The sequence below is a fragment of the Anser anser genome (genome assembly GCF_964211835.1).
Source record: "Anser anser genome assembly, chromosome: 1".
NCBI classification, from domain to species: domain Eukaryota; kingdom Metazoa; phylum Chordata; class Aves; order Anseriformes; family Anatidae; genus Anser; species Anser anser.
Genome location: NC_139720.1, coordinates 98,791,083 through 98,818,509, shown reverse-complemented (window position 1 = coordinate 98,818,509; position 27,427 = coordinate 98,791,083). Strand labels below are relative to the sequence as shown.

Below are 27,427 nucleotides of genomic sequence, written 5' to 3'. Positions count from 1 at the left end.
GCAAAAGCTATCATAGACAACTCAATTTGGCTTTTATTTTTTTTTTTTTTCCCCGATCTGGATTAATGCACAGCCGTTACAGTTAGGGGGTGCTGCTCTACTCATGCGATGCTTCGCGGAGGCAATACACGAGTTGGGTCCCTACATGCTTGCGGTTGTTGAAGAGCAGCTTGTGCGCCCTGTACGAACCTTAGTCCCTGTGTCCTTGCCAAATTCCAGTGGAGAGAATAATGTCCTGCTTAAGGTATCAGCATTTCCTCTCCTGTCATGTTAACTGTTTAATAACTTGCTGCGGTCCTCATCAGAGATGGCTGTGTTTCAATGAAAGGTGGAAAGATCTCTCGGTCTGCCTTATCAGACAGATGTACCTAGGGCTCAGTTGTCATAAGCTTTATATAATGCAATAAAAGCTGTGGTGGAATTACAAAATATTTAAGAGTGGTGTAGATGTAAAGACTTTAGCAGGTATAGTGGGGGTAGCTCAGGAGATTTAAAATCAGTGGTGATGGACAGATAGATGTTTCTGTCTGGTGGTTGGTTTGAAGCTTGGCTGTGCTGAATTTACCATGTTTCAAGGCAGCTCCTGTCATTGCCGCATTTGACCCTACTTGGCCTTTTCCTGCTGGCAGTCTCGACACAGAGGCTGGTTATGCTCCTTACAGAGGCAGACTGTTATCAGTGCTCCCAAGCATTTGAAGTCATGAGTCAGGCCACAAAAATCATGAGATAAAATGCTGTCTCTGCCAGCATCAAATTCACACATGGAGACAAGTGGTCTTCTGGACTATAAACCTTCACTAGAAAGCAGGCTTTGGGCATGGGCAGGCACCCATGCTGGAGGAGGTTTGCCCCCTACTAAAACATTTTATTGTGGCTGGAGTGTCTTAAAATGTTATAGCAGTGCAATGGAGCTAGTGGGTATTAACCCTGAATGGTTAATATTGGAGTTGTATTTTGGCCTCTTGATAATCAGCCAAGTGTCCAGCGGAGAAAAGCAGATAGTGCTTCTGCTGAATGAGTGCTTTTCTCAATGAGAGCTGCATGTCGGGCCCCCAGTTCCTTTTATAATAACAGTATAATATTATAGCCATGGGTGGGCCAGCAGAACAGATAAGTCACAAAGCTGTGCATGAACCTTAATTGAGGCAAGACAGTCTGCTCTGCTTAAGGAAACAGTCAGAAAGAGTAGCCTTGCTTCTGGTCATATCAAAGAATTGCTGTAAGAGGGGGCTGAAAAAGTCAAAGCTGTTAAAATGAGAGGAACTAAGTCAAAATAGAGTTTAATATTTCCAGTATTCCTAGTTGTTGGAAATTCAGACGGGTATCAGGTATACAACCAGGTACCACTTCCATGCTTTTTAAATGGAAATGGCCACAGCATCTATGAAACTTGGATTATGCTGGTAAAAGATGATCCAGTCTCTTGCTTGGGAACCACTACTGATTCAGATCTACCTTTGCTTCATTTGCTCAGAGCCAGCTAGGACTTAGAGAAAGGCTGAGGCATTTCCTTCAATTTTATTATGATGGTGTCTAGATGCAGGGCAAGGAGATGATACCTGGATGGCAAAAGGCCAAATCTCAGATTAGACACCTTCTTCTCAGGCTGCAGGTCAGCTCTGCATGTCCTAGCTTCCCCCATTTGCCAGAGAGTTAATTCTGCAGTTGCTGTACCCCTCTGTGGTTTGTTGCACATCTGTTTCCTGCCTGATGTTGTCTGGTTGGGATGCAATGAGCTCAGCTTTTCCCCTTAACCCCCTCCCACACTCCCCACAGCTCCCTCGGTGATTCTCATCCTGAGCCTGTAGCACCCTAAGCGCTTTCGGTCTCTTTGTCCAAGGCTGGTTATTGTCTTTATTTGTTATTTGTTGTTGAAATAGGGCTGCTTGACTACAGGAGCTCTCTTGTGGTCTCCTTCTTGCCATGGCAGAGCTCAGGGCTGGCCACCATCACTCCCTGGAGGCAGGGGAGGGAAAGGGATTTGTGTTCTGCAGACATAGCACAGGGAGACATTATCAGCCTTTGCAGTGACTGCTTCTGCCTTCTCACAACTGCATTTGAATGAAAGAGTAAGAAAAGTTTTCATTTAGTGCTAGCGGTCTCACAGAAACATGGTGTTTCTGGCTGGCACTAGTTCCCCGAACAAAATCTTAACTGCTGCAGTAGGTCAAGGATTGTCAAGCAATTCTGAGGGAAAATAGTAACAATAATTCAATGGTAATAGGCTTTGTACAAAGGAAAGGTGGCCCTGGATGCTCTTGGGCTGGTTTGAGACAGCCCCTTAGCATGCTGCCTACTGCCTGGTTTTGATGCTCTGTATTTCATCACGAAGCTGCCTCTCCCGTGCTCAGGCAGATGAGACCTGCCACTCGGGAAGAAAGTTTGCTTTGACGCCTCCCATCAGAGCCAATCCTTAAACCTGCTGCCCAGATGTGAAGCAGCTTTTCTGGGTCACGGGGCTTTCTTTCCTCACACTTGCATGTGCAGCAGAGTGCTTCTGGGATAAGAGCATGCAGGGATGAGCGTGGGGGCGTGCACAAGCCCAGAGCACATGTAAGCGTGTAGCAACCAGCATGTGCTTTTGCCTAACATAGCTGAACATCAAAGAATTACCCAATGCCGCTGTGTGTATTTCTAGCCTCCTAAGTGGAATTAGATGCTGCAAACTTACACCACGAAAAAATAAGCATTTGCGATCACTTTATTTTCTCTTTAAGCTACTCTTCCTGTGTTGACGCATTGAAGTGAATGCATGCCCTTGCTTTTGGTTAGGTGCTTTTGGTTAGCGATGCACGCAGAAAGTCCTGGGAAAGCTGCTGAAGGATCATTAATGGCAACGTAGAAGAAAAAGAGAAAAAGATGAGGCTTTTTTTTGAAAAAAGTCTCCTTGGAAAAATGAAAATGCCACATGCTCATTTAATCTGCCGCAGAATGAAGAGCTGCCTTCATCCCGCTCTCAAAATTAGAAACTTTGGCACTGGGGATTTCTCTCTCAAGAACTGATCTGAAAAGAAACCTTCTTCTCTTTTTGTGGCCAGGTTGCTTTCAATCCACATCAGTTCCCTGACCCACTTCACACCGGGGCTAGGCAAACACTTGTCACCCTGCACAGGAGGAAGGGGCAGGGGCTGGGAGGAGAAGGGGGCAAGCAAAGCCTCTTGGGCTGGCTTGAAAGGCAGTAGTCCTCTTCTTTCGTTTGACATGCCACTGCAGTCTGCTCTGCATTTCTCACTGCTGATGTACCAAGCAGCCCCATGACTTGTGCTCTGTGGGGTCCATTCCTGGCAGGAGACACGTGGCCTGTGTGGATACTTAAGTCTGCATCCCCTCATCTTTGTGACAGGAGCCGGAGGGACAGTTGGGCTCTCAAGTTTGGGACTAAAGAAGGGGGTCTGCATTGTTATACAGTAAAGGAGAACCATGGCAGAGGGGTTCTGAGCGCTGAGTACATGAAATGGAGGAGCTGGGCTGGGGTCACCACTTCAGGGTCTGCCAAGGCACGTGCAGGGGACAGAGGGGTGAGGCAGAGTGCTGCCAAGATGGATAGCAGAGGGGGAAAATTGTTAATAACACAGAGGTTGCTTTTTCTCTGCCCTGTTCTTACAAGTGGAGTGTCACGTTTTGCGTCCCAGATACCAGCCTCTATGGCAACAAAGTGAGAGGAACGAGACACTGGGAACAACGGGAGCAGGAGCCATCTGTCTGCTTCTGCTGCTCCGCTGTTACTCCTTGCTTTGGACGATGTTTGTGTTACTTCCTCAATCTGTTTTTCCTGGGAGGGTTTTTTTTTGTTTTTTTTTTTTTGTGTCACTGTGGCACAGTGTTGCTGCAGTTAAAAATTCATGTTGCAGCTCCTTGTTCTGTATTGACTTTTCATTGCTAGCACCGTGTGATTAGTGGGGAGCTCTTCCACACTGCCTCCTGCATTACGTTTCCCTTGCCAAGCGCTGCAGGAAGCACACGTGTCCTCTGCATGCACTAAGCCCCACTTTGATCTTGCCTTCTCCCCCATCCCCAGTGAAGAACAGCATGAATCACGTCTTGCCTGAAGATCCTAGATTAGAAAATGATTTTGATTTAGCAAATGTTTTCTCTTTGTGGGGAATAGCTGATTTCATCTGGACATGGGGCACCAAGGACTAGAGACTTCAGTGCTTGTGATATGACAGCTTGCAAAGGCTCAAGCAAATTAAATACCTGCAATGGATGAAATGCTGGCACTGCAGAAGGTGGATGCACAGCACAGGCTGATGTAGCTGTGGGGAACGAGTAGGTTGAGTGATCTCAGTGCTCAGATCCAGAGTTTTGGTGTAGTCCTGGTTCTGCTTTGGAGAGCTTGTGACACAAAAGAAATATTAGAAAGGTTGCATCCATGATTCAGGCTGTGTGTGTATGACACAGTTCTACAGCAGCAGCATTTGCTCGCAGTCAAGGCTGTGCCAAAATTGTATGTTCTGGTGTTTCTCCTTTACTAGTATAAGGGGAAATGAAAACAGCCCATCACTAACAGCATACCCAGTCCTGCTCTGCAGGGTGGGCTCGATGTCAGATTGACCACTCGTGTCACTTCTTGGACTGTATCTCTGATCTGCAGCAGATGTGGTTTTCCTAAGTGTGAAATACAAATGGAGGGTGACTAAAGGATGGAGAGCTACCAGCATCTACCTCCAGTCCTGAACTACCTGCCTAAGGGCACGCAGGGCTTTGACAAGGAAACCTACGTGTGGACATGGTGTTTAGGGTTTAGTGGTGGATGACACAGTAGTGTTAGGTTGATGGTTGGGCTTGATTTTAAGTGTCTTTTCCAACCTAAATGATTCTATGATTCTAGGTACTTATTACAATATCAAAGCTGCTGACTGGCTCCACTGATGGTTGTTTTAAGGGCAACTAAAGTGTCCATCTACTTTCCATCAATTCCCAGAGCCTCAAGACCCAATTATCCTTTGTTCGTATGCCAGAGCCTTCAGTTTCTCCTCTGATAACTTCAGTGGACATGTTTTGCATTGTCAACAAAAAATTCTGCTGCATGTTTACAATGGACGCAGACAGAACAGAGTAACATAAATTCAATTTAGTGTTAAATCAAATAATGTGGGGCAACTGTGCTGACTGTATTATTAACTTTCCTACTTAATGCAATAACGTAACCCTCTGTTTTCTGTATTTATCTGAAACTGCAAGCAGACTTTCTGGTCTTCTGCACCAGAGTGACTGAAGATAGAAAAGAACTTAACATGGGTCTTGAGACCTAGTTTGCTGTCAGATGTATAGACCCTTGTATATAATGAAGTTAAAGACACTGGTGCTAAACTTTACACTCACTTGAGTGTTAAATCAATGCAATTATTGTGTGTGGAAGTGAGGAGTTCAGTCCCTAAGACTACAAGCCTTCTGGCATACACCACTTAAGTGGACAGGGAAGTCCCAGTCCTCTTCTGCCTCCTGGAGACGGCTGCCCAGGACCATGTCCAGTTGAGCTTTGAATATCTCTGCAGGTAGAGATTCCACAGCCTCTCTGGACAACCTGTGCCATCCTTTGAATTAGGCACAGTTAAATAAGTATTTCCTTGTGTTCATATGGAATCTCATGGTTTTTAATTCATGCCCATTGCCTCTTGTCATCCCAGTGGGCACCACTAAGAAAAGCCTGTCCCCTTTTATCATTCCCTCCCTCCCATCAGGTATCTGTTAGAATTGGTAAGATCCCTCTGGAGCCTTCTCTTCTCTGTGCTGAACAGTCCCAGATCTTTCAGCCTTTCTTCATGTGAGAGATGCTCCTGTCCCTTAATCATCCCTGCAGCGCTGAGCCGGACTCGCTCCGGTAAGTCCATGTCCTCTCCTGGGGAGCCCAGAGCTGGACACAGCACTCCAGACATGATCTCACCAGTGCTGAGTAGAGGGGAAGGATCACCTCCCTTGACCCACTGGTAATGTTCTTCCCGGTTCTTCTAGCATTCCCAGTAATGTACAGTTTCTGTCAGAAATTGGCCTCAGTAACCAAGGCCGGCAATTTCAGTAAGTAACTAACATGCAATTGAGACAATGTTGAGCATCCTTTCTACCCTGGTTAATGCTGAAAATGAATTATATTTTCATAAAGGGCCCCTGTTCTTTAATGGTTTCTGCAGTCTTGCTGCTGGCCAGCTCAAGCAACTTAATGTATGCTTTATGTAATACGCTGGTACGCTGCGTCTCGTGAAAGCTGTGCAGCACCTTGGCTTAATAAAGGCTTAAAAATGATGCTGCAAGGCAACACACCATTCTCAGGTGCTTAGCTGTGTAGTCCTGCAGGCACCAAGCTGGGGACTTGTGGGCTGACTTCTTCCTTTGCTGTTGGGTGTGTTACATGCCCTCCTCCAGCATGGGGACTGGGCAAGGCAGGGGGATATGTGTGTCTCCATGCAGGATGCTCAGCTGTGGCTGCTGCTCTCCAAAATATGCCCTGAGCAGCTGAACTGGGTTCACAGCCATTTGTCTCCACCTCCTCTCTGCCCTCTTCTACACTCAAGGCTCAGCTAACTAAATGCCTTTGGAAATGCTATTATCTCCTGTGCTCTCTGGGGCCGGGAGCAGCTTGAAGATTTATCATCTGGAACAGGAGGCTTTGTTTAGTTCTGTAAAGCACAGAACAGTTAAAGAAAGAACAAAAACTAAACCCCAAACCAAATGCAAAACTCCCTTTACATCTCATGTCCTTTCTTTGCTCTATCCCATCTGTGATGGTGTGTACATTTGTTTTTGTAATGTGATTAAATACATGGCTAAATGGTTAGAGGAGATGTACCTACATCTCTAAAACAGGGATTGAACAGCCAATGGGCCAGGAGACATCCTTGCTATAATTAAGCTGTGTAACTTGCTTCCTGCAGATTGTAGGCAAGAGAGTGGTTCAGATTCCCCAGTACCACCTTCATTTAGAGAATATCACTGTGGTTTTCACCAGACACAGCGGCATCGGTGCTGCTTTTTTTTCCTGAAGGGTGCTGACATGCTTGCAAACTTTCTCTAAATTTGGGATGCAGGGCCCAGAAGGCAGGGTGAGATCCAGGCCAGAGCTGTGCAAAGCTCACCAGCTCATCAAAAACGCTGATTTGGCAAACCCAGAACACTGGGAAGAAAGGGAGGGGTTTGTTTATCTGGATCTGAATATTTCAGATGGGATATTCTTGCTACTGTTAGTATTCTGCGCTTGCCATCTCTAGCAGTGAATGTGACTGTCTGTCCCATTGCAGACAGGCAGCTTGGCAGCACAACAGGGCCAACCAGCACGTGGAAAAACACTTGCTCCGTGTGCACCTTGTGCTTGTTTTTCCATTCATCCTTCATTATGGTGCTGCAGTCACACCCCGGGAGGTTCAGAGGTGTGATCGGGCAGGATGAGCCCTCCTTCTGGACCCTGGTGTCTGCAACACAATTTGTGTGAAATAAATAAGCTGTCAACAGGGCTGAATTGCTTTCTTACGCAGAATTGGAGAGGGAAACAGCTTCACCATCTTGCTCTTTTTATCCTCCTAGTGTTCTCCACTTGGTATTGCATTCGTCTTACCCTTGCTCTGGTCAGATAGTTTCAGATCCGTGAGAGGCTAAATGAGAACAAGCTCTCCTGTGAGATTTATTGCACCTTCTGCTTCTAATCAAGCCAGAAAAATAGAGCAACAGCCTTTCTTATATAATCCTGTTCTCTCCCTTCCCATCCCTGCTGGAAACCAGAAGTACAACAAGGTAGAGGAATGCAGCAAAGAAAAGTTAAAACAAATGGTCTGGGACCTCTGAAGAAACCGTGGGGCTTGGCCTGGGGTGATGGCTCCGGGTCACAGGGAGGGCACAGGGGATTCTCCCTTGTTGCTAGCGCTTTTGGTTCCCCTTACGTAGCTGCTTGCTTTTCATTTTTGTCTCCTTCCATTTCAATAACTTCATTGCCAGGATGGCAATATGTGTATGTTGCCAAAGTCAATACATCAAGCGTCTGTGCCTAAGGCGGGCTTAAGAGCAGTAAATGGGAAGAGCTGTTTTTGATCTATTGACTCCATTATTCTTCCTTCCTGGCTCCATCATGAGCGTCAGTCACATACTGCTGCCCGAGGTCTGCTGTGTAAAGCCACAAAAGGGATCCGAGCCAGGAAATTCAGTCCCAGATCCCAACAAAACTTGGACCTGGGGTCCCATCTTGGACTTGCAGGGACCTGGACAAGACCTTTCTGTGGCTCTGTCCCCGGATCAGCCAGGCATGGGTGACTCGGGCTGGCAGGCAGCTCCCTGGCACTGCTAACAAACCTGCTTCAGGGGCAGGGAAGGAACCAGTGTAATAAATACAAAGCAGAGTTAGGACTTCTAATTAGTCCTCATTTCTAGCCGGCTAAAACACCCATCTGTCACTCCACTGCAATAATGAGATTTGAGAAGATTAACTGGATACTGCTCAGGCTCCTAAACATGGCAGCTAAATAAGCGTGCTGCTACTCAGCCCTAAGACCTGCTTGCAGCAACCACAGCCTAAGCAGTCTCATGTCTGGCTAGCGCTTGCATGGGAGTTACCCAAGAAAGTCTGCTGCCAGCAAGGGCTGGGTGATTCAGGAGATGGCAAGCTCAGCATCAGCCAGTCAAGTTGTTGCCCTGGTGTCTTTTAGGGAAATGTTGCCATTTGGGTGCAGGGTAGAACAAGGGCACCAATCCTTTCAATGCTTTTTAAAAAGTTCTAGTTTATCTTGTATTTCTAAAGGATAGGGACCTTTTCACATACATACATGCTGTGCCGTGTCTTTCCCTTTCCAAAAGCAATTTCAGCTGGAGCTGTGACTTGTTTTTACTCAGTGTCCCATACTGTCACGTAGTGCTGCTCTGCCCAGTTCAACAGCTGCCACCTCCCAGCCTAGAGTTGGGTGGAGTGAATCTTGTTTTTGCAGTTTGTGAAATATTTCAGGATGTAAGGCGCTCATTAAATTATTGATGTTAGCTCTTGGCCATTAAAGACAGACCTGAACTGCAGCTCTGGATCCCAGAGGCTTTTGAAGCTTGTCCTTGCCCTAACTAACAATGGTGTGTTACTTTGGATTTTTCGTGCTTCTCTTATGACAGATCTAAACTCGCTGCAGGATGGTGGAAAGATCTGGCAGGTTAACAATGAGTGACAGCAAGGATTTTCTTCATAAAACTATGTACCTACAAAGGAAATTTAAGTAAGAATAGGTTAAAAAAAAAAAAAAAAAGGAAAAAGACATTAGACCAGGTTGCTCAAAGCCCTGAATGTGTTCAAGGCCAGGTTGGTTGGGGCTGTGAGGAACCTGGTCTAGTGGAAGATGTCCCTGCCCATGGCAGGGGGGGTTGGAATTACACAGGCTTTGAGGTCCCTTCCAACCCAAACCATTCTGTGATTCTATGATATGCATGTGTTTGCCTTGGGAGAATGGGAAAAATAAGGAAAATGTGCTCCTGCCCCTTTCCACAGAATGTTTGCAGAATATGAAACTCTTCTGTCCATCACGGGGGTGAGGGCCATCTCCGACGCCCTCCTTCCCAGGGCAGCTTGCATGTTAATTAGCCCGTCCAAACGAGACGAGCCTACAGCCCGACAGAGCCGTGATTCAATGGCCAAACAATGTCCCATTATCCCAACCCGGGAGCATGGGGCCAGTCCCTGGCATGTGGGCTCTGCGTGAATGAAGGCTGAGTTGCTCAGATCTGGGCTGGAACTGCGTGGAGCAAGGGAGGTGGTGGTAGGACTCCCACCAGTGACATGCCACAGGCCATGGCAAGCTCTGCTCCCGCAGAGACACCTTCAGGCCACTCCTTCTCCTTCTACACCCCACTCCCCACAGGGGTTAAATGATGCTGGTATCATCTTCTTTTTTTATATGAAGTTCTCAGTGTTATGATTTTCACTCTTATTATTAAATGTGAAGGGTCTCAGATGTTTTCTTCACCCCATACTGAAAAGGGAGCCAATGGGAAATGCCGGTTTGGATGACAGGCAGAGCAGAAAAGGGTGACGCTTGCCCACTTGCCCATCTCAAGCAGTCCCCATACCAACATCATGATGGTATTGCATGCCCAAAGAGGAAGGTTGCTGGTGTTTTCTTCTGAGTCAGAGGCAGAGCTCTGCCTTGATACATGGCGTTTTAGCTTTAAGGAGAACATGACAGCCATTTGCCAACTGATCTCTGCTGCTAGAAGATGGAGAAACAATCCAGCATTTATCTGAACTAGCAGTAGGGATTACCTAAACTGGAATTTATCCAGGATGCTGTCTTTATTTCTGCTAATCTTGAAAAAAAAACAACACAGTTCTACAAAAACTTTCTGCAAGACTGCAACCTTCATTTTATAGACACCAATTTAGGTGGGAGTCTGTGCAATAACACAGCTTTCTCTGCATGTTGTGGGACATGGTTCATTACTGGCTCATGAAAAGGACTGCCCTAGAAGTCACTGGCAGCAATTTTGATTGATTCTGGTTTTGGGATCAGGCCCAACGTTAGGTTATGGATAGAAACTAATGATAATGCAACTAAAGAAACAGCTGGGAGGGGGGAAGTGTGGCAGAGAAATGAAAAATTGACTGGAGGTAATGAACATGGAAAGGGAAGAAAGGCAAAGTCAGAATTGAGAAAACATGTGAGGAAATCCCAACATGCTTACGCTGAAGAAGGGCAAGGTTGGGAAAACTAGCCTGGGAACAAAACCAACCATATCAGAGCAACTGGAGACTGCCAGTGAATAGGAGAAGAGAGAGGACCGTAAGTGGGTGCAAGATTCAAAGTCCTGGCACATCTTTAGTAGGGGTAGAACAGGTGAGGAGAGACTTATCTGAGTACAGGCAGCCAGGAATAGTGTTCATCAGCAGCAGTGGTCAGTGAAGGAAAATGCTCACAACACCAACAGCTCTTCTTATCCCACACTTCTCTTCCAGCTTCTTACCCAAAACCGAACCCGTGTGAGAGATGAGGGAATTATTTCTGGCTCCTTCCAACCTCTGAAACAAGCTTGGTTTTGGAAAGTGTGAGAAGTTGCCATTGAGTTCCTGCATTGCCAGGGATGCAGTTCTTCATCAGCTAACTACATTTTTTTTTCATTCTCCCTTCTGTGCCTAATTGATTTTAAAATGAGCTTCATTCTCTGAACGGTTCCAGAGTCTATGGGTGTGAGCAGCAGCAGCTTTGTCTCGCTTGGGTGAGCTTGCAATACTTAACGTTTAAACGTGCTCAGCTTTGTCACATCAGCTTCCTTCGCTTTGGAAGCCAGTGCTATGGTGCTCTTAATCAAAACTTCTCCAGTTTCAGAGTCTTCGACAAGTTCCTGCTTTTAGATCGTGCGGTTTGTCCCCCTTTGAGATGACAGGTTGCTTGTGCAGGGAGACGAACTCAGCCTGGTGTTTTTTTTTGAGTTCTGAAACCCTCCAGCCTTATACAAACATCAGGATACAGGTCTTGGCCTGAAGCCTCTGCCTCAGCAGAGAGCTGCAAAGGCAACGAGATGATTGACTTATACGGCAGTACCAGAGCTATCAAAATGTAAGGAAGTTTGATTAAGTATGATCTCAACGCCCTTTTCCTGCAACACCCCTTCTTGTGTTTGCAATGTGTTTGTTAGTGCCTCAAAGCCCTTAGTACAGCAAGATCCAGCAGTCAGAAAGACAAAAGAAACACAGCCCAGAACAGCAACTCCTTGGCATTTGCCTTTGAAGAAACATAGAGCATTAAAGGATTTTTTTTTTCTTATTTCCTCTTTCCTTGCTTCCCCCAATCTTTGTTATTCCCGGTGACGACTGCATTTATTTATTTGCCTCTTCCCAAACCACTGGACAGACGGGGGCTCCGTCAGGGAGCGGTCTAGCCCTGCTGCTGGAGAGGGCAAAACAATGGGGCTTTAATCCGGGTGCCTCCAGCAGCCGCCGCTGGCCAGAGGTTTCTCTGGGTTCCCAACACGGAACAGTTGCCTCTTTCATGAAGCGCCTGTGGGATGAGCCCGGGATTGCTACACCCAAAGCATTTCCATGCTGCAACGGCTATCCGAAATGAAACGCTGCCGAGAACACCGCCTGCAACGCCCCAAGCTACTGGGATGTCCAGTGTGAGAGCCTCTTTCTTCCAGGCCTGGGCTGTGTTTGCTGTCCGCATGCAATCTGTGAATAGCTCAAGTCTGGAAAGTGTTTAGGAAAGCGTCTAACTTTTCTTCTTAAGGGAGAAAAGAAGGGCGAAAAAAAAAAGAAAAAAAAAAAGAAAATGGCAAGGGTAATAAAATAGTTTCCAATGATTTGATGCAGTGTGGCCAAACTGTTTGTAATCATTTCCTTTAAATTCCTTTTATATAGGAAGAATTAAATACGAAATCATGAAGCAGGAAGCAGTCATCCTGCCAGCCAGTGACATGTACAGAGAGATCAGAGCGAGGCGAGAAAGACACAGAACAGCAGGAGACATGCAGAAACCTTTTTTAGCTCTCTCTTTTTCTTCCTCTTTTTGTTTAGCATACACATCCATGTAGTACTAACATTTCTTGCCCAAAAGGAGCTGCGGGAATCTCCTGCTGTTCCTTGTCTCTCCGATGGCAGCCCTGAACCTTCCTGCCTTGATACGTCTCATCTGTCTGTGTTTCCTGATGGATTTTGCAGTCCCCAGATGTTTGGATACCTGATTCATCTCAAAGGAGACTGTGAAACATTAAGTATTTTTAAATACCCAGCTTTATAATTGCTTTGTTTAACTTTGCAGCATTCTGAACTCATATAAGGCAATAATAAAAATCACTGCTGTTTTCCTTCAAAGGGTTTTGCTGTTGCTGCTTCAAAACTTGTGTGTGATGGCTTTTGCCTTTGTACTAGCAAGGTTATAACATTCCTATTCCCCGAAATCATATTTTTTCAATTCTCTTTTTCAAACCCTCTATAAAGCTTCCTGACAAGAGTGCCCAGGCTATTGTGTAAAAGAGGACTGAGGTTACCCAAGTGCTACCAAATCAAAGTTAAGAAATTTCCCTTACAAATCCTGAAGCCAGAAGAAAAAGACCTTGTGTCTGTTGTCTACAAAGGTCTATGGGTCTGCAAATCTGACTTGAGTTGCCCTTGAGGTTTGCATATCTCAATGTCAAGCTCAAAAGCCTGCTTAGGTTATGCTCTGGAAGTCTGGCGCTGGCCTCTCTGCTGTCTCTTGCCCGAAGCAGGAGAAGAGGATGCTTGTCTGAAGCCCTGTTCATTTTGAACCGGTTCTTCTCAGGTTTCTCTGATCGGGGTTGAATGTGAAGTAAGGGCTCCTGAGATCAATTTCCCTGAAACCTGGGGTGTTCAGCCGCAGGGTTTTTATCTGATTCTGTCTCTAGCTTGGCTCCAAGGGAAGGCAGAGTGAACATTACAGGCCAGGAGCCTACAGATGCAAAAAATTATAGGCTTTAAAATGTCACTAGCTGTGCATATAATGGATATTCTTTGGATTTTATGATTAGCTGTTGTGTTTAGTTGGCCAATGCTGCCTTCCTGATGCGATTTATAAAGTAGTCTCAGGTCATGGCCAGGCAAGACGGATTCAAAAGTTCCTTGGATTTCCCTGGAAACATCACTGTCTTTTGCATCATTTCCTGTATTTCTTCTGAGCAGGACAACCTTACTGATACATACCTGTGACTTCCATGAGCTTTGCAATCTCCTCTTCCATCCCGAGTCCAGCAAGACATTGTCCACCCAAATGTTTACCCGTATACTGTAAAACCAAGGGGACAGTTATAAACCAAACTCTGCTGTTAAATCATGGCAATACGGCCAGCATCAAGGGTAGTGTGTTACATGTGGGATCCATACAACTGATTGCCATCTCATGCTCTCCCCAAAGCCATCTTAAATGCCAGGATGGCCCGAACACTATATGTGTGTCTAACTCTGCGTGAGACTGAGGACCATCTGTGCCTTGGGGACACGGGCATTGGTCTGGACTCCATGACACCTATGTGTGCACTTCTTACATTTGCACTGATGTGTCTCCATGCAGCCTCCTCTCTACTGTGCTTGGGTGGGCTTGAGGCACAGCTGGACTGACGGGTGTCCCCTGGGGGCTCAGCTCTCTGCTGGTGTAAAGCTGCAGTGTAGAAGGGAAGGTGCAGAGCTGTTTGGCAAAATTGGATGGCTCAGGGCTGTACAAGCCAGGGCGGGCAATTAGGAGGATGCTCCTCGGCTGCATGTTGCTTCACAGCAATCTTCACATGCCCTTCTTGGCATGTGGGTCCTGGGACCCGGTGTGTCCTTTCTAGAGCTCCAGCAAGTTGCATCTCTCACATTGGGACACCAGGGATTCATGTGCTGGCAGAGAAAGGGTGTCTTCATTTTTTTTTCCTGTGGCTCTGAAAAGTTTTTCCAGCACCTTGCAGCACTCTGACACCATGCCTGCATTTCAGCATACTGTCTTTTAGCATTGAGCTCCTCCAGAAGCACAGGCTGTGTGGCGCTGGGCCAGCTCCTGACCTCAGTGACACTAGCATGAATCTGGGATGCTGTAGCCAACTGGTGTGGAAGTACTTCAAATCTGCATATACAGCAAGTGTTTTCAGTTGTAAAAGGGGTTACGATTTCAGCTAGCAAAACAGCAGAACAAAAGCAACATCTACATGACCGTGGCATGTATGAATCTCCCCTTCAAAGGGGACAAAATGCTCCTGTGACACCCACACTTGTCCTGTTATCACCAGGCTGAGCCAGGAATTAGCTCCAGGGAGGTCCAAGGAATGCACCAGAACAAACCCACCAGGAGCAATAAAAAAAACTACAGATTTTAGGTGAATTTGCCAACATCAGGAAACATTGCTTTGATTTACTGCAGTTGTTACTGAAAATGGTGGTACCATCAACTCCAAGTGAAGTAGATTGTGTTGGCCTGAATCTCTTGTGGGACAGAGTGCTGAGAAATTACTGGTGAGGTTGGATACATATCAGAAAGCTTCGATGACAGTGCCTGGATGGGACATACTGGACACCTGGAGATGAGGCATTGTCTGTTTTCAGGGAGCCTGACCACAGAATGACATTAAAAAAAGCCAAACTGCAGACAAATATGATCTTTTGTGAGACTTGTTGCAAAATTCCCCTTTGACCAGGGCCTTCTCTGCTGTAATTGGAGAAAATGAATTGGTTATAAACAGCACGGAAAAAAAAAAAAAGCATTGTGGTAGAAGAAGGTTGATTGAACCTGAGAGAGATACAGAGCAGAGAGCACAAAGAGCCTCGGCTCATTTGTAAACACGATCACTTCCATAACATGACGACTACCAGTGAAGTGCAGTACAGTCACACTACTCGGGCTCTTCAGACAGAAGCCAAACATATAATTTCAGAAAGGCTGAGAGGCCAAGGCTGGTATTTTCAGCATATTGGAAGGCAAAGTAAAGAAAGAGAAGCACGTATGTCCTGGAAGCCCCATGAGGATCCCCTGTGGTAGAAATACTTCATGTGGGCAGGGGAGCGATGCTAAGGCAAGCACTGCAGTGCAGGCTAAAAGTGGATCCTGTGATGGGGCAGAGAAATATGGCCTGGGGCTGACAGCTGACTCACAGCATATCTTCCTCCCTATCTCTCCCGAGAGCCGCCCTGTGATGCTGTGACAGCAGGCGGACACGTTTTGTGGGTACTCCCCACAGCTCAGGCAGAGCCTGCTGGGCTCTGCACAGGCTCTCCTATAGCCTTGTAGGGCCAGGATGGCCAGCCGTGCTGCCTGCCCATGTCCTGCTCTGCAGCCAGCACTGAGCAAGTCCCAGCTCATCTCAGAGCAGCCCCAGAGGCCTCCAAAGTGGGGAATGCATCCATGCCCACGTCCAAGGAGAGCACCGAGTTCCCAGAGTGGTTCCCTGTCCTCCCGGCAGCATCGGCAGCTGCTGGCTCGGAACAAAGAGCCTGCGTGTCCCTTTGCAAGCCGGGGCAGCTGGAGGTGGATTTGTTTTCTGTTGATTTCATGGCAGTGTTGCTGCTTCAGGCCGCTGCCGTGGTGTGAGGAACAACAACGTGGTAGAGGAGACACCCAGCGAATTGCTGACTGCTCCACGGCTGCCCAGTCTGTGTGCCCAGCGTGGGAAGCGGTCAGACCACCCTGGCGGCATCGACAGAGCCATCATGTTTGCTGACATTTCAAGGGAACAGAGAAGGGAACAAAAGCTGGGAACAGAAGCCTTTGATCCAGCTCAGAGCTGCAGCTGGAAGATACAGGACTGAGTTGTAAACACCAGACCCAAATTTCCCTTTTTGCAGGGGAAGCATTTTAAACCTCCACTCAGGTCCCTTCAGTTCGGCCTCCAAGGGAAGAAAGCTCTGCAGAAAACTGTGTGTCCTGTGAAACAGAGATGAGAGGTAAAGAAGGGAAAGCAGCATTCAGTTGAGGAGATGAAAGAGGTCAGAGGACAGAGAGTGCAAGAAGTTTGGGATAACCAATCTGTGAACAGACAGGACAGCACATCTTTTCCATTGAATTCAGGCCTCCCCTCCCTCCCCCACCAACCTCCATTCCCTGAAAAGATCAGAAATAATGCAGTTTCTCCCCAGATAGCCTCTGGGTAGCTTCTTGCCATTATTGTGGTATTTAGTTATGAGAGAACCATTCACACGTTCACATGGAAAAAAAAAATAAAAAATGAGAATTAGAAGTGAGACCAAGCCACAAGGCGTGGATCCCATTCCAAAGTTCCCAGGCACAGGGATATTGCCATCTGGCCTTTTGGTACAAGACTAACTTTTATGACAACCAGAACACAGCTCCAATAATCTGATTGGCACACTCTGACCCAAATCTCCTTCCGAGGTTTCAGACTGTGTGTCCAGATTTTGGCTGGTGTTTTGGGTAAGGAGGGTCTGTTGGTTTGGTAGGGCCCTAGAAGAGTTGAGCTTCCCCCAGAAAAGCACATCTGTGTGAGATTTTCAGCTTGACTTTTGGGGTCAGTGACTCTGATAAGCCAGTTGCAATCTGTGTGTGCTTTACCAGCTTGTGAACTTTTGGAGGCAAGCTCCTATTTACTTGGAGTTTGGATGCAGGAAAGCTGGCTGTGCGGTTTAGTTACAGAGTGGGAGTCAAAGAGGCGAGCTCTAACCTTAGCTCTTCCACTAACTCACTGCACAACCTCAGGCTGCCGGCTCATTTCTGTTTCTCATTTTTTGCACCTATGGGATGAGAGTGATACTTATCCTGTGTGAATTCACGGCTCCTTGCCGAGGGGCTGGATTTTTGCTGATGGAAGCGAAGCACGTTCTGTAAGGCCATGCTGGGGCTTTATCCTCACAATGGGGGATGTGTGATACAAATAAGATTTCAAATGAGGGTTTGTTGTAACCCGAGGGCTGAAAAGCAAACCGTAGGACACTCGCCTCCTTTTTCTCTCATTCGCTGACAAGAAACACACACAATAGTCTGCACTTTGGCTTGCAAGGAATAATGCTGCCATCCTTTAAGTGTGCAGAGAGGAGCAGGCGCTAGCCAGCCTCTGTTGATACCGGTACATATCCACTAGAGCTGGCTTCTCTTTTGCACTGCATTCCACTTCACTGCTGCAAGATTACCTTCATCCATACTCAGAATAAAAAAACAGAAACTCCCCATAAATAAAAATTGTCGCAAAGGTGATATTACATTGAAAATAACGATATTGAAGCAAATGTATTTCACCTTCTGGAAACAATATGTCTGGATGGTTCTTTGGTCAAAAAATTGAATTGAATCCCTGCATTCCCATGAACCATTTTGATTCTGTGAAATGCACACTTTCCCACTGGAAAATCATTCTGCTGGAAGGTTTTCAAGTAGCCTTTCTTCCCGCATGCTTTAGTATCCAATTTAAACTCCAGCTGCTGGTTGTGGTTGTCCCTTCTTGTAGCAAGTGCTGGCACTACATGCTTTCCTTTATAATTTACACACTGCACTCTTCCAGGGGATCTTGCTGTGGCTTAGAAAGCATTACCTGATAACAACATGGGAAGGACAGTGAGATTATTTTGTCTTGCTTGCGGAGGCCCATGCAAGACTGTTCCCTTCAGAGCAATCTCCTGTCTAATTCTGAATATCCAGGCATCGTGGCTCACGCCCCTTCCCCTGAGGAGGCAATTCTGCAGCATGATACTATGTCTCGCTCTTAGGCCCTTTTTCCTACCACTCAACCTAAATTTCCCCTCATAATTTCATTCAGTCACTCCCAGTTACAGCCCCTCGATCATCCAGAACGAGCCCTTTCCCTCTGCGGTGTTTCCCTCTGCAGACCGCTATTGTGCATTCGCCTCTCTCCTCCTAATTTGGGCCAGCTGTGCCTATTTACCACCGTCACTTTGTTCTTCCTTGCGAGTCAGTCCCTGTAGATCATTAGTTTCTACTCCTTTTCTCTTCCTCCTCCCCATATGCAGTGTGGTATCCTGTTTTCTTTGTAACTGTAGCCATGCGCAGGGCTAAAAGATTCAAGGATTTTTCCATTAATAAACCCCACACCCTTTTCCTGGTCGGTACATTGCTTAAGAGTGATTGAGGTAATTCATTCACGAACAGCAAAGCCGTACTGAGAGAGAGAGAGGGAAGAGTGTGAAGGGAAAATGTGAGCTCAGTGGGATCTTGAGTCGCGGTCCTTCCTCGAAGCAAGGCTTTGCTCACGGGGCAGCTTTGCAAGCAGGGCCTGATCCTGCAGCGTGCTCAGTGGCCTCGGTGCTCGTGGGATTCAGCTCCAGATGGGTTTAGCTGTGTGAGGCTGGGCTCCAAATGGCAAGCCTCTGCTGCCCCAGCCAGCTTCTGCTGCCAGGACCTAGGTGGGCTTTTTGCTTTTGCCTCTTGCACACTTACCAACAAAGATTTTGCAATCGCACCTTGAGTAAGAAGTTCTGCTTGTGAGGAAAACGAAGCTCCAGCTCACTCTCTTGCAACGCCGCTGGCTCTGCCAGGCTTGGGGCCACGTCTGTTGCATAAAGCTTGAGAAATTTTGCCAACCTCTGTGGCAACTTACGCACAGGGACTGGAAGAGTAACCCTTTGTTTAGCTTCTACAGTGACACAAGAAAGTGGCCAGGCAATAGATAGGAAAGGAAGGAGAAAATCACGTTGGAACAGTGTATTTTATTGAAATATATATCAAACACCCCCTGAGGACCATGACTCAAAAAGTCTGGTCCTGTTTTGGCTATTGCTAGGCACTGGGACCCTATAGTAAATCCCCTCCTCACTCCCCCTCTTTTGTCAGCAGTTTTAGGTGTGGCGTAGAAAATGCCGGGGGACCCGATTTCCCTGGTCATTCCTCACATAGGGGAAACTTGGTTTTGCAGGGGAACGTGTCCTAATGCAAGCAAGCTCCTCGCCCAGTGCTGGAGGCTGTGGCAGCCGTGTAGCTGGGATGCTCCGGAGGGCAGGAAATACCATTGCAAGTGTTGGCTGTGCTCCTCGTGCTCTGCCCGGTTCCGTGTCCAAGCTATGGTGGAGCCTGCAAACATGCGTTCCCAGCCTGCTCCTTACACAGTGCACACCCTCCTATCACCCAGGGTGTGTTTATAGTCTGAGATGATTGTCATTGGTGCAGTACAGGCTGCAGAAATGCAGACTCTGAGTCCTGTTGTGCTAAGGGTGGTGTAAACACACACGTGGGCTCTTTTGCGTCCTTCCCTGTGTATACTACGGTGCCCAGACAGCGCTAAGGGAATTCCTCCTCATCTGGGTGACCTTGTCCTTGATAACCTGCTGATGGGAGCTGGGGGAAGCCCATCAGCTTCTCTCAGTGGAACAAGTGGAAGCCTTGAATGCCATGGACCAGGGAAGGTCCGAAATGGTGCTGGGTTAGGTTCACCCTTCCTTGCTGGGGAGTCAACTGGTGCAATGGCAGGCTGTGAAGAAGCACTCCAGCTTGGTGTAAGCCATGTTCTGCAATCTCTGTCCAGTTTCTCCACTGCTGATGAAACAGTGCTGGCAGCAGAAGAGGTTCCTCCATTTAAAAGAATGAAAATGAAGGCAGTGGTCTAGCGTAAAGGTCTTGGCATCTCCCTCAGCTTATGACAGCACTGCTGGAGCACAGGGGCCGAGGCTGTAGCTTTTCTTTTGTGAGCCTTCATTCCTTAGCAGTGGGAAATCATCAGCTGTAATTGGTCTCTGATGTTCTCTGCTAATAAGCGATTTCCCTGGTACTTGCAAGTAAAGGCATCCCTGTGACACAGCTCTGTTGTTGTGACCTCTGGTCCCGCTCCTCCTCATGGAGAGGGGCTCCAAATACATCCTGATGTCCTCCAACACCGCAAGGAAAGGAGTCCCCCTCTGCTCCTCCCCATTACATCCCTGTCTCTTTTATTATTTTTTTATTTTTTTTTTCTCTCAGCCACAGCGTAGGAAAATGGCTCCTGCTGGTCCTCATGGAAAAGGATACATGTGCTGGCAGGAAGGCCATTTGCTTTGGGAGGAAGAGGGGCCTGACATCAACAGGAAGAGCTGTGCAGCCGGACGGCTGCCGCGTCCAAGCAAGAGGGGCCTTGAAAACAATGTCGGCCCGAGGTTCAGGGCTCGCCAGCAGGAAATGAATGCACGCTGGTGTTTGCAGTGCAGAGGAAATGATAAGCACTACCTGGTCTGACTTGGAGCAGAGATAGTGGAGAGAAAAAAAAAAAAAAAGAAAGAGAGAAAAAAAAAAAAAAGAAAGGTTGTTTTTCTTCACACTGGTTTGGAGCCTGTCCTTCGCCAAATGGAAAACAAAATAAAGAGCAAAATATGGAATGTATCAGGAGTCCGTTGGGGGGCTTGGGAACTGAGGAGAGCAGTTGTGAAGTGACTAGATTTACTACTTTGGTAACAGCTGGATATTGCCATTTTTTCCATTGTTAGCACTGAGAATGACCCTCAGCTTGATAACCGCTGCCATGCTTATTTATTGAGAGATGAAGGGAGGTGGAGGCTGTATCCCATGTGGAAATGGGAGAAAAGCCATGGATGGGGACAACTCTTCCTGCTGGGGCCTATAGCAGCCTAACGATAGAAACCTCTCCTGCCTTGTCCCAACTAGGTGAGGAAATCGAAGCCTGTTTGGGGAATAAGAAGACAGGATTATGCTGTAACAGTTAATTCGGCTTTATTTCTTCCCCCTTTTTATTACAGAATCACAGAATTGTAGGGGTTGGAAGGGATCTCGAGTGATCATCGAGTCCAACCCCCTTGCCAAAACAGGTTCCTTAGAGCAGGACCTAGGGACCTTAGAGCAGGACCTTAGGGCCTGTAAAAGCCATATCATGCATCCTTTCATCGTTGGCCTTCTGAGAGTTTCTGGTTCTGATATCCTTACCCCTCTGCCAGGCAGCTGCAGAGGTACAGGCCCTGCAGGTCAGCTTTGGAGAAACCATACCTCATGGCTGGGCTGCATCTCAGCAGTTATGTGCTGATGTTGTGGGGTGGAGGTAGCCACAAAGAGCACGGCAGGATTTTTTTTCTTCTAAACCATCCCAGCCCAGCATCAGCCTCCAGAAGGCCTGGAGGCTGTGTGGCACCATCTGCAAATGATGTTCTGCATCCTGTGCTGTCCTTGATGACTCTTGTGGAGGTCAGAGAGGGAGAGCTGCCCTCCTGCAACACAAAAACTGCCGCAAGGCTGGCAGATGGAGCAGTACTGTATTCCCTGCTGCCTCTGCAAGCAGTCCTGAAGGTGCAGCACCACATCCAGATGTTGGAACCAGGCTGCTTAGATGCTCATTTTAGAGCTCTTTACACTCCCTGGTGTATGGAAGGGAAAACATGATCCCTGAGACCAAGGCTGTAAGGTACAGCTTGGACAAGTGCAGCTTGCAGAGGCGAAAAGGTATAGAAAAAATGACCCTTACCGAATGGACTACTCTTAACTAAGCTGCTAAGCAAAACCAACCCACAGAGACAGGTTCTGAACTTCCTGATGTAGAAATACATGCATGCTTGAGGAATTCACCCCCAAACCAACAGCTTTGCTTGACTAAGAGCAAGTACTTCACCCAGAAAGACCTTCAGCATACAGTAATGATACGCAGGACAATGCACTAACTAGCTAAATGAACTTTGCCTGGGAAAGGAGAGAGTAGGAAATGTCTGTGGCAAAGGCTTACTCTCTGGCTGGCTGAGCAACCTGCAGCAAGCAAGAGCACCAGCCTGTAGTGATGCACCCGCAGACCTATGACATCAGCTTAGAGAGATTTTTGCGGCTTCTGACTCTAAATATCACCTGTAGGTTTTAGGATTTCAATTGACACCTTATTGAGAAAAAAATCTATTTCTCTAAGAAGAATTTCCTGGTAATACACAGGAAACCTCTCTCACACACACATATACATGAATATATCTGTACGTATATGTAAAAATACGTGTGTATGTATATACGTGTGTGTATGCACACATGCTTAAATATATATGTCACTTTATATGTACATATTTATTTATATATATAGGTATGTGTGCCTGACCAGATGTTTCTTCTGGCAGAATTTTCTCCGTCCTGGCTGGACACAGAAACTGAGCCAAGAGGCTGTGGCGATCGTACACCCTGGGCAGTGTTACTTAGGATGGGTAGAACAGCACTTCTTTTCACCAGAAAGACATCAGTGATCCAAGTCACCCACAACTTAATCCTCTTGAAATAAAGACTAACTTGTCTTCATCCTTCTCTGAGCAGACCTGGGAGGAGCATTTCTGCATGACCTTCTGCTGTCAGCAGCAGTCTTAGTTTTCTGTTCAGTGTTGAACCTCACACCATCATTTTATGTTCTTGAAAAGTTGGTGCAAATGCTTCTATCAGTCCTATCTGCAGTTTGATAGTATTTGAATGTTCCAGTAAGAGGTAGGACAGAGTTGGATATAGAGTTTTTTTCCTCTTGTGGAAAATGTTGCTGAATTCAATGGGATTTTTTTGTATGAGTGAAGTTCCTTGGGTCAGGCCCAGCCAGCCTTGCAGTGAAAACACTCAGTCTAAATATATGCCTCAACAACTGTGCAAAGATGGAATGGATTTTATACTGCTTGGCTTTAAACTATAATGACTGATTATTGCTAGTGCCTTCACATGTTTGTTTTCAATCACATTGACATCATAAAGCCTTATTTACTTTTTCTCAAAAGTCTGTTTTCATTTGCTTTTCACTTCTCATCTGCAGCCTGTAAGGGTTTGTTATTTGGGCTCCTCATCTGTCTGTCTGTGATATATAATGATTCTCAACAATGTTCCCTGCTCTTTGCCCTAAGTTGTTGACTATCCGTAAAACAACACACTTGGAGTAACCTCTGGAAATTGCTGTGTCCACTCTTCATCAGGAGGGCCCTAGAGGCAAGCTCAGTGAAGAGCCTGAGTGAAAGAACATTGCTGCATAGCCTAGTGTCAGTCTGCATCAGTCTGTCAGTGTGACAGAGGGCAAAATAAAAAGAAGAGAAAATCACAGCATCAGTTATAAATGTGTACTTTGAGATTTAGCTATACGGTTTTAAATCCACATGAAAACATGGTCCAATGCCTCCTTCTCAGTTACTTTGTACCTTGTTACCAAACATTAACCTGGGCTCTCAGAGGAGTAACTGGCCCCTTGTTTCCCTTCCAAACACCTGAGCTTACGGGCAGTGCCATTCTGCATTTGCTGGCACCTCTGGATGTGTGCTATAAAGCTGGGGAATGGCTGTCACATATGCATGCAAGTGATCCGCTGTGCAGAGAGCTTGGAAAGAGAACCATGAGTGCTGATGGTCCATCCTACCCTTGCGTGCTCAAAGGGACAACAGTGTTTTGCTGGGAAAGAAACACATGGAGAATTTTAGATATCCTGGCACACTATAGTCTAAGTCAGAAAGGACCAGGGAACAAACTGAGAACCAGCTATGGATTACAAACTGGTCCCCTTGAATTACCATTCTCCAGGTTCTGGGATCCTAAGAATCCTGCACAGGAGTTCCCATGCATCTATGCGGTTGCTGGTTTCTACACTTTTTACAGTCAAACATGGTTGTAATAGCTTACAATCACTCCTAGCGTCATTTTTGGTCTGTAAGAAACTGAGCAAACCTGCATTAGCTAAACAGGCTCAAGTAGAATATGGAGGCTGTGGACTATTTGTTATCAAACTTGCTGATGAAGCCCTTGTAAATGAAAGCATATAGTCTAAAAGCTGTTGAGAGGAGGAAAAAACCTTATGAAATCCATATATTTTCTTTGCTTTGTTACCAGCAGTAAAGTAGCTTAGCATGGCTTACTTTGCTTTCTATGCTTAAGCAGAGAGTGAAGGAAGGAAGAAAAACATGATACAATGACACAGCTGTAGTCCATAAACTTGTTTATTGATTTGGATGAAAGACAGTAAGCACTCAAGAGGCTTCAAATGGAGCCTACATCACTGTCCATCCATCCTGGCGCTCTTTTCTTGCAGGCTGCTTCTCCCAACTCCCCTGAGCTGCAACATCAGTATTGCCCCACTCGCTCCTGCATTTCCTCAGCCTCTGACACCGCCTTCGAATTTGGCATTGTGTTCAGTATGTGTCGTCAGAAATGAGGTTAGCTGAAGAGCCCCCACAGCCTGCTTATTCTCACTGTGCCTAGGCTTTCACCAAGGTCAATTCGCTACACACAGCTCCACAGCTATTATGATTTTTCCTATACTCCTATACTTTTTGTGACAGCGTGAACTGTCCTGTCACACCTATGTCCAGAATTCAGTACCCCAATTGCCTTTGCTGTGGTGAACAAAACCCCATACAACGTCCACCCTGTTGATCAGCGCTGTTAGGATTTCAACGGTAGCTGAGGCTGTGCACAGCTCACTGACCTGCCCCACAGAATCTGAGCCACAAAGCCATAAAAGTTAGGACTGGAGACATCCTGTTCGGTTATCTGGTCCTTTTTAGCAGGAAACCCACAGCAGGATGTTTCCCTAACAAAACTATTCTTGTATTTAGTACAATCTCTTTTCAAAAGTGCCTGCACGACAGAATTTGCCAGCTATGTCAAGGTATTAGCCACATTTCAGAGGGGTATGGTGACCGCTGGGTTTGAGAGTCAGCACTCAATGTCTCCTTGCACAGTGCTTTCTTCTCGTTTTCCTTTGGTGTGCTGGTCAGGTCTGCTTCAGGCTCTTTCATTTCTGCCTGTAGCATCATGATCATCAGATCTGCTCTGGAAAATCAGGTGTTCCTACATGTCTTATTTAGATATGTGAGATGTAAGCTGTGTATAATACCAATAGAGAAAAAAACCTTGCTGGTGGTGCTGTTGACTTTATTCAAGCTCACACTGGGCCTGTGGGCTGTGTTTAACTGCGTTTGCTTGAAATCCACCTGCCCCATCCCGAACTGAGCTTGGTGTTTCCACTTCCCACTCTGACCATGAAGGGGGACGGCTTGCAGCATCTGGCAGATCCGAGATCATACTACTTTTTTTTTTTTTTTTTCTCATGTCTGATCCCACCAAAATCACAAGTGCATTCAGGACGGTGCTTTCATCGCACGGAACAGCATTGTTGTGCTGACCTTCGTGACGATGCAGAGAGGTTTCCCACAGAAGCAGAGGAAAAAAAAATACGAAGTGTGTGACTGAAGTGGTGATTCAGTTGTGCTGGCCATGCAGACAGGGTCACCTTGGCGCCAGCTATTCATCTTTTTTTAACTGTGTTTATGGCAGCTAGGGGGGAAGAGGCGAGGAGGGCTCCAACAAGGTGATTTGTTTTTCAGCCTGTTTGGTGTTGTTTAGATATCTTGTGCTGTTCAAACACAGGTGGGTGTGGGTGGTTCTGGTAGCTCGGCCTTCACAGCCTAACTAAACACTGGAAGTTGATGATGAAACAGTTTTATTTTTTCTTCTTCTGTAAAATTATTTTATTGATGGTGAAAAGTATGCACAGACATCCTGCGGGATGAAGCCCTCTGTTTGTCCTGGTAGGCGGATGAAAGCTTCTCCATCCCCAGCTCTGCCAATGCACCTCGCCTCTGAGCAGGGGAGGTCCTCTGCAGGGATTTCAGACACTGTGGTCCCTGCCATCCCTGGCCACTGATGACAAGGGGACTGTGGATGGCAAAGGAGGTGATGCCTGGGGGGAAGGCAGGATTTATTCCTAGCTGCCGTGGGTTGGGAGTGCAAACTGGGATGCGGTTTCAAATCCTGACTGCTGTGCTGAACCAGGGCTTAAGTGAGCCACAGAGGTGAGAGCATGGTTTGGTCTCCTCTAGAATCTGCTTCTCAGCCAACCTTATGCCTAGTAAAAGTCAGACAAGATCAGCAATAAGTAAATAAATAAATAAATGAAAAAAAAATCGTGAATCAGCATTAAAGTTCGTGATTTAAAATAGGAATCATCAGGAAATGCAGAAAAATGTCACATCTGAGATACTAACTCTCAAGCTTGTTGCCATTTATACAATGCTGTTTCTTTCCTGTGATTAAGAGGCCAAGTTAATATATTAGTATGTTCTAAAATGTGTACTGTTTTGTTATTTTTGTGCATGTAAAGTACAGCTCTTGCTTAGCACAGAATGAGACACTCATTTTCTAGGGAGAAATATCTCCTAATTTAGTAATTTAAATTGAAACAAGAGACTGTTTAAACCTTTATTGTCTCATGATTTCACATGGTATTATAGGAAGCATACATTACAGTTAAGGGCAATGAAGAAAAGAAAAGAAAACTTAAGAAAATACTGGTACAAAGCAAAACCAAAATGGTGAAATACAAATGCCCACATCTCTTTTTTTTATGGCACAGGATTCATTCTTTGGGGAAATTTTTGAAAAAAACCACCACCACAACAACACTGTTTCCTACGAAGTCAAATGGTTAATGTTTCACGTGAAATGAAATGTCTACATTTATCCCTCCAGTTACTTGAACTAAAATTAAAATAAAATGAAAAAGGATGTGAAACCACCTCCATCTAGCTTAAACCAAGCACTAAGGAGGATCTGAGTAGTTCTGTCACTAACTTTTACCCTTGGAAGGAGCTTTCTGAGAAAACAGCAAAAAGATAAAGGGAAAAATGAAGCCTGCCACTATTCAGACCAGTTTGGTACAGTGTGCTCTGGGCAAGATGACCCAGTCCAGGTTAGCTAACTTTAAGCACAGTCTTGCTGAATGGTGTTCATACTGACTAGTTTGGGTGGCTAACTTAGCAGCCTCCTCCCTAGGGTCCTTCTGTAGTCCATAGAGACCCAGAGTTTCTTCTAGTAGGCACCACTGAAGACCACAGGTGGTTGCTTGCAGCTCCTGCTGGGTTAGTATCTTTCTTGCTCTTTGCTGGCTTTGTTTGCTAAATGGCCTAACTCCCTCCCTCCTAGTGACCTTTCCTCTTAGGGCTGCTGAGTGATTTAGTTGCCTACATGCTTAAAGGTCTTGTTGGTTTTGATCCAAAATGCTCAGCCCTGTGCCAGACGAAGCCTTGGTCAAGCTGACAAGGTGAGCTCCCTGCCTGCTGATGGGCAGTTTGGTGGATGCTGCACCATGGCTCGGAAGGGGCAGGAGATGGGAGAGACCCAATGCT

At 46.4% G+C, this 27,427-nt stretch overlaps 2 protein-coding genes across 2 annotated transcripts in view; one reads left to right on the top strand and one right to left on the bottom strand.

Moving 5' to 3' along the window:
• The window catches only part of ARHGAP31 (Rho GTPase activating protein 31), a 59,790-nt gene that overhangs the window by 3,220 nt on the left and 29,143 nt on the right, over nt 1–27,427 (top strand). The gene's annotated exons all lie outside the window — the stretch shown is intronic.
• Nucleotides 57–27,427, bottom strand: part of UPK1B (uroplakin 1B) — a 73,988-nt gene continuing 46,617 nt past the window's right edge. Inside the window, exon 8 of the mRNA XM_083821521.1 lies at nt 57–26,148. Within this exon, the coding sequence (XP_083677647.1) occupies nt 26,143–26,148 (6 nt within the window). The 3' untranslated portion in view covers nt 57–26,142. The remainder of the gene's footprint in view (nt 26,149–27,427) is intronic.